Source organism: Apaloderma vittatum, unplaced genomic scaffold (assembly GCF_000703405.1).
Source record: "Apaloderma vittatum isolate BGI_N311 unplaced genomic scaffold, ASM70340v1 scaffold46038, whole genome shotgun sequence".
Lineage (NCBI taxonomy): Eukaryota > Metazoa > Chordata > Aves > Trogoniformes > Trogonidae > Apaloderma > Apaloderma vittatum.
Genome location: NW_009730983.1, coordinates 1 through 7,317, shown reverse-complemented (window position 1 = coordinate 7,317; position 7,317 = coordinate 1). Strand labels below are relative to the sequence as shown.

Sequence of the window (7,317 nt, the reverse complement as noted above, 5' to 3'; positions counted from 1 at the left end):
CAAATTTACTGATAAACTAGGAGAACATCATTAACAACTAGTGGCAGCTCTTTGCTTATCACAAGTGCTTGTTACGATACGACAGTTGCTTCTGTGTACTCTAGAGCTACAGAAGGTAGGACTTTGAAGTTGGATCCTCAAGTCTTTTGTAGAAAACTGTATATGCAAGTTGACATCAATGGGAAAAAAAAAAGCACTACATAAACGTAGGGCAAAGATTCACCAACAAGTAATATAGAGCTCTGAAGGAACAGCCTTTTGTGAAGCAATTTTATTAGCGTTCAGTGCTGCAAAGCTGAGGGTATTTTAAGTACTCGAGATCAGATTTACTCTGCTACCTACAGGGCAATTGGAGCTTGCTTACTTTCTCTTAGGGAAGGAGAGGGAAGAAGGGACGTCCTATGGCACAGTCACCAAAATCCTGAGGAAGCAGCAACAGCTCCCTGTGGTCTACTTAATAATCCCTAGTTTTCTCCAAGAACATCTTTTCCCAAAGCACCCTGTTTTATCTCTTCCTCATCGGTGCTGTGGAGAAATGTTGAGACTCAAATAGCTACATCGTGTTCATGTGGTCAAGAGAAGCAGATGAGGTCTGCAGTAATGCTTACTCCACATGAGGTACATGTACTGGTCAACCTCCGAGTACACCACTGAAGTAGAAGGATCTCCTGAGGATTGTCCTTATTTGATGCATGCCATTCATCTTCAGTTGCCTGGTTGCGTTCTGTAGCTTGTTTTGGACTAGTGTTGAGTAGAAGAGACAGTCCCATAGGGCTAGCACGTGTAGCAATTCAGTTGCCTTTCCACCCTTGACTGGAATCAGGTTGTTCACTCAGAGCTTGACTTTGGTTCACTGTGTTGAGTAGTCTGAGACACGCACCTTGTCTCTGCAGAAGAACCTCCCAACCTCCTAACAGGCAAGTGAAAGGCTTTAGTAAGTTCAAGCAGAGACTGAGTGGAGCCTGCTCTCACAACATTTCACAAAGACGGGTTGTTACTTAAATCACAAAAGCCCATAGTCCAGGGATATTTTTTTTAAATAATAATTTCCAATGCAGTTTTTGTTTTCCACATCTTGAATCCAGGAGAGCCTGGCAGAGCTGATCAAATATAGAGCACTTGTACCATTTTCAAGTGAATGGAAGAAGCGGGTGTTTGCAGCCCTGACACCCACCATTTCTAAAATTTAGTTCATTACTTCCAAAAGTTCAGTTTAGGAATCAGTCAGGCCTCATTGATTTCCTGAGGCAGGGGACATAGAGGACTCATAGAAGCCTCACTTCTGAAAGGTGTAGCTTACTTCTCCCATGGAGAAGGCAAATAAATTAAAATCAAGGCATTAGTTAGGACATTACATACTTTTTACAAATGCCTGCATTCCTTAGGACTGTTTCCAGACTCCTGAATAGATGAGAAGCTGCAATATGTGAATAAGGATAGACAGGCTTCAAGTATGTGCATCTCTAGGGTGTTTTGCTTTTCCAGTAGTCCTTATTAAAGTCTGGCAGCTAGTAAGCTTGGGGCTGGGTAATAGTTCCAAGAGCTTCTGATCTTAGAGAACATTCTGGTAAAGCAGTCTCTTTTCCTTACCAACTTGGACATTTGGAGGACACCATCTGGTCTCTCATCTCAAACAAGACCAGCAACAGTGGCTTGGAGTAACAGGGGAAAAGGCTGATGACTGCGAGTTTAGGTACTCTCACTGGAAGTTGTGAGGTGCAGCAGTACTTACGTGACAGCAGAGGACACAAAAGCAAGAAAGCCAGCAAGCAGGAGGAACATAAGAACACTTAGAATTGATGCAATGACAATCATGTCTCCACTCCTTCGACCAGGCCAGGTATCAATTTTCAAGGGAAGTTTAGCTACAAAAACACGGAAAAGAATGTTCCTGTGATCTATTTTTGACCATGAACACCACCCCCACCAAGCAGGAGAAAGCCAGGAAATTGGGACTTGCAAACTGGTTGCATCTCTACCTGAAGTCTCAGGTGATTTATGGAAAAGGTTTCAGACTCAGTGTCAGCATTTAGAGTTTACAAGCTTCCCTCAGCAGGTTAGCCAGTATGACAAGAACCTATATTACTGAGAGATGTCACCAGTGCCAGATACCATGACACGCATCAAATCTGAAACCGCATACATGAACATTGCCTTTCCTAACATAATTGTTTTGAAGTACACAAAATAAGTAGAGAGTTCTTCCATATTTAAGTCTGCTACTCCAGTATCGATAGACTGACAAAATTGTTAAAACTTTAGAAGAGGACTAGGTGTTGCTGAGAGAGTGATAGTGTCCTAAGGCAAAGAAGGCTACTCAGAAGACTTGAGCAAAACCAGACTTACCTCTTCTGGTTCTGATTGGGTCGGACCAGAGAGTTTGATCTTTCACGATACCTTCCTTGCTGTCTACCAACACATATTTAAACCTGTGGGGAAAAAAGGGTTAAATTAGGTGTTTCAAATTGGAGCTTCCTGAGTAACATTTTTGAGCTACTGGATCAGCTGGTCACACTTCAGGATTTGTCAAAGCATTAGATGGAGACAGGCAAAGGTAGCTGACTGTTTCCAGAGACCTTGTAAAGAGCAAATAGAATTAATCATGGAAAAGCATTCTGTGCTCAGGGAGGTTGGACTAGAGATCTCTAAGGTCCCTTCCAGCCTATGCCATTCTATGATTCTGTGACGCAAAGTTTGCACTTTGTTCTCGTGGGTTTGGCAGGTCGTAGCTCTCCAGCAACAGTTTTTCCTCAGATCACTATTCCCTGTCGCTAGGAGATGTGTTATCTAGGACAGCAAGTGGTTTTGATTTCCATGTGGAAGTCAAAGATTTGGTCCTGCAGTGGCCCTTTCCCTGCTAGAGGAGAGTACTGAAGAGACAGCCCAACATCAGATTTGGCCAAGAAGTTAAGCTTCCATTCCACAGCAGTCTGAGTTTTCAGAAAGAGGAGGCAAGACAGTTTTGCCAAAACTAAGAGTCCATAGTATTTTGTTTCAGAGGCACGTTAGGTCTCCACAGCAGATACAGCTCCACATGCCTGTCATTTTTACTACGGCTAGCAGCAGTAAAGCAAACGTTTTGCGTAAGAGCTGTCGGGGTGCCCGAACTCCCCAGGTGGCCGGCTTCCCCAGACAACAGGGATCAGCCAGGTCTGCAAGCTGCCTAGGCCTCCCTGTGAATCCCCCAGTAACGTGAGGGACTTCTTTAAGGTGGAGCCCAAGGAGAACTTTGGCTCCCCAGGACACCGTCAAAACAGAGCAAGCAGAGCCAGATCCATGTCTGCAATTTGGCAGAACCATCTACCACAAACTACTTGGTGAATTTTCTCAGCATAATTTCCCAGTTGAAATCTAGCGGTTCCTGATCAGATGCTGTCACTGGATTGCCTGCTCCCACAGAGGTATGGATCCAGCAGTTCACACATCAATTCTCCTTCTGATCCACGAATTTAACCTGCTACAGCCCCACTGCCAGGGCACCACAGAGCACCATCTTCAAGGTGCTAGGCCAAAGCCAAGCCATCTTCCTAACTACCCGGGGGACAGAACATTTCGGTTAGGGAGTACCACCACCACAGAGGAACATTGCAGAGTCATCGTTGCTTCCTCTTGCATTTTAAGGGCAGCGAGCACCTTGTGAGAAAGAAGAGTTATACCTGTATGTTGTGTCTGCTGCAAGTGGTGGGTTACAGACAGCTTGGAAGTTTGGGTCATACAAACAAGTCTCGTCATCCCCGACTCTGAAGAGGTATTGCTTGAGGACATCAGAAACTTTGTCGACATCTCTTATGTCAGCAAGTTTGGGCAGCGATGCACAGCTGGGTACATGGAACAAGGCAGCCTTGTAAGGTCCGAGCTGCCCCCCACTCGTTTGATGGAAGGTGCTGTCGAGCGCTTTGCTGTTGTTGTCGGTCACCAGGGAGCTTACTGCACTTGCTGCAGGAGAGAGGCTTTTTAACAAGGCCGTTAGAACAAGCTCAGCCCTTTCCCTTCGTCTTGTATTTCCTTGGCAACTTGCTCTTCTACCCCAAAAGATTCAAAAGGGATGGTTTTTAGCTATGATCTAATGCAAAACTAAACCTGATTTAGGAGGAAGAAGTTTCTAGCACAGGTTAAAAATAGAGCCTAAGAGTCAGTGCTCAAGTTAGCTGAGCTCAGACACCCCTCACTTCAACGGGAGCCAGTAACATGAAAGCAAATACTCGCTAGGACATGCTCTGCTCTTAGGCTTGTATTCCTAGATTCTAGTACTTCTCACAGCTGAGTCTTCCTGCTCTTCCAGTCTCCAGTATCTCTTATCCTGGCTCTGGTGAGGAAGTAAGAGCGGGTGCTTAAGTTGGTTTGGTCTGTGTTTTGGGGTTTTTTTATTTGTTGGTGGGTGGTTTTGGTTTGGTTTTGTGTGTGTGTTTGATTTTTCTTATTGGGGAGGGTGGGCGATGTTGTGGGGTTTTTTTAACCTGAGTAGACAGATAAGTCTAATAGTGACACTAATAGAGCTAAAATTCCATTAGTTCTTGAGAAATTTTGCTAGCCCCTCAGCTCTGTAGTATGCTAACATATTTCCTTACCAGCAGAGCTGAACATAAGGTGTTAAGAAAATAAAGTTCTCTTAAACTTTCCTTCAACCTGCTCCAGGAGGCATCCAAGGGTGAGCCAATGTGTTTCTCTGCAGAGCAGAAACAAATCCAAACAAAATTCCTCTCGGTCTGCCGTGTAACCAGTTTGCATCTGCCTGCCTTCAAAGCAGCAGCAGAGCTTTCTCTGTGTAGAGCCCCTTTTGTAGAGGTTCACCCATCTGCGTAGGAAGCTTTTGCCACAGACTCTAGAGGTGATGGAGTGGCTGATGTAATTTCTATCACAAAGCATCATATTTGCATAGTTGCAGGTATAACTAGGTATCTGTAGCCTTTTACATAATTATAATGCACTTATAATCTGTTTTAGATGTGTAAAGATATGCGCTTCAGTGAAGGAAAGTGTCTCAAAGGCCGTATATTCACTGTTGTCTGTGTTAGCTGTAAGTGATGGTGTCTCTGGCTCCAGCTTCCATCTACCAAGGGCCTCTTCCTTCCACCTCATCCAAAGTTGCAATTATCAGCAATGGAAGTTTTAAGACGGTTTCATCTGTTGGCCATTTCACTACTGCCCCCGCCCCCCACCACCACTCAAGATCTCTTCTCTGTGCCCCTCGGAAAAGGAGGCTTCACAGGAGAAGGCATAATTTAAGGTCATAATTTATGTCTGTCACCTTAAGGAATGGCACTCGCCAGCATTCAAAGCAGCCTGGCAGAACAGCAGGGAACAGAAACGGTAGCTCTTGATCTCTGCCAGCAACATTTCTCTGCCAAGCAGTTGTAAAATTAATTTTATGAATGAACCCGGGGGCCAGGCATCTTTGACCACAAGCCTAGCATGACTTGCCTTTGTCTACCAAAAAAACCCCACAATAGTTTAGTCCTTGCAGGGGCTGGCTACCCTAACTATGAAGCAAAGAGCAGCAGCTAACCCAGTTTCTCTCAGCAGGTTTACTTAGTGGAATTAAGGCTTTTATAGGAGGCCTCTGTGTTTAGACCAAGGGAAGGTACGGGACTGCGGACCACTTGGTTTCATTTAGCACGATGTGGGCAAACGCGTGTAGCTAATACTTGCTATCATTAATCAGCTCCACTGCAATAAGTCAGTTGTTTATATTTCATATTATAATAATACTCTAGAGAAAACTGAGGCCAGAGGCTCAGCTTGTACCTGGCTTACGGCTACAGATTTTTCACTTCCCCCCGCATCCCGTACTGACCCACTCCCATCAAACTGTAAAGAGTTGCATGTGATGGGCATGTCATGCAGTTATCTTCCAGAGAGTTGCTATGCTGGATACTCACCCAATTCCTTCATTGCGTACAGGTAGATAACGTAAGATTTATTTGGGTGCAGTGAGCTGTCAAACACACAGAAAGGTTTTTCTAGAGCAACCGTAGAAAGAGTGGGATTGTTTGTAGCAAGCTGAGGGGCTGCAATCTGAGGCTTCAAGCTTTGATCTGGAAGATAAAATTCCTAAAGAACCAAATGAAAAAATCTTTCTGCTCTTCCCCTGCAAACTCTGACTCCAAAGCGGGGGTCCAGCAGCGCTAACAATCAACATTAAAGCATTAAAAGGGGGGTGTGAACTGCAGCTAAGCAGGAAACAGACGACCACCTCTGTGAAAGTTTGAGAACTAAGGCTTTTGCTTTAGTGCAGAAGGGGGGACACAAGGATTTAGGAAGAGAGGTAAGAGATGTTGCTCCTCAGACGTGCAGGTCACGTCACCTCCGAAGGACAAAGCCAAAGCCTCATTAGAGGGGAAATTTAGCCTCTGCCTTTAGGGTCCTGCCAGTAGCCTCCTCCCTCCAGAGGCAGCACCAGGAGCGGGACAATCATTTCTTGGATCCTTTAGCAGTGAAGAGTCTTACTAAGGTTTTTAAGACCAGACTTGTTGGCATACACAACGAGAGATTTAGCAAAGCCTTGCCAAAAGGAAAAGGGTCTGGGAGAGGCACTGAAAACAGTGTTATTGGAATAAAGTTTAGGTCAGACACTTCCCTCTTCCCCACACGAGATCATGCCATCTTCAGTCTCCTGCAGAAGATGAACTAAAACCAGATTCAGCAGCCTCTCCTCCTTCCCCGCCTAGCTGAGGTAGAGACACTTTAATCATCTTCAGCAAAACATGTGTGCTAATAAATACAAGCCCTAAACTTCCTTCCCATCACAGATTCCGGAGCAGAGAGCTAAAACCTGAAATAAAACAACAAAAAACTAAAACTAAGAGGAATAGGAATGGAAGAGAGACAAAGAGGGAAGCAACAACAACAACAAAAAAGTAGCAACTGCAGCTAAATGCTTCTTACCTGCACGCAGCTGTGACAAGCAGCCCAAGGCTACTAGGACCCAACAGCAACACATGATTGACCCCCCAGAAATCTTCCACAAAACGAAAACGGATGCTGGGAAGCAGCCCCCACTGAAGAGCTCCCACATCCACTCCCTCCCTGAAGCCAACCCCAGCTGCCTTTCCAGCAGGTCCCCGGGGTTAGAAGTTACCCACTCGCTCAGCACCTCCCAGTGTGCTCATGGCCCCTCCTGCTCAGCTGTGGCCGATCCCCCAGCTGTTGTGTGCTCTCAGGTGAGGACGGGCGTTGTAACTTTGATTCCCACCAGATATTGAGCACCAGGGTAGTTCTCAGCAGTACTGTGGGTGCAAAGTGAGCCTCTTCCCCACCTGTGTCATTACTAGGTGCCTTTGTTCTTGACCATCTTCTGGCTAAAGACTTTTGAAATCT

General features: G+C 45.4%; 1 protein-coding gene across 1 annotated transcript; it reads right to left on the bottom strand.

Moving 5' to 3' along the window:
* Window positions 1–791: 791 nt before the first annotated feature.
* Window positions 792–6,940, bottom strand: UPK3A (uroplakin 3A). Its single transcript, XM_009874984.1, has 5 exons — window positions 6,886–6,940; window positions 5,880–6,035; window positions 3,657–3,936; window positions 2,347–2,429; window positions 792–910 (listed from the first exon to the last, which is right to left on the bottom strand). Exons 1-5 carry the CDS (start codon window positions 6,938–6,940, stop codon window positions 792–794), a joined length of 693 nt encoding a protein of 230 aa, XP_009873286.1.
* Between the last annotated feature and the right edge of the window lie 377 nt (window positions 6,941–7,317).

Bases quoted from the DNA above. Each gene is read 5' to 3' on its own strand.
- UPK3A (XM_009874984.1), bottom strand. From the start codon at position 6,940: ATGTGTTGCTGTTGGGTCCTAGTAGCCTTGGGCTGCTTGTCACAGCTG. The intron at 2,430-3,656 runs GTATAACTCTTC...TTTTCCCCACAG, and splicing joins GCAGCAGACACAACATACAG to GTTTAAATATGTGTTGGTAG. The intron at 911-2,346 runs GTAAGTCTGGTT...CTTGCCTGTTAG, and splicing joins CCCAATCAGAACCAGAAGAG to GAGGTTGGGAGGTTCTTCTG.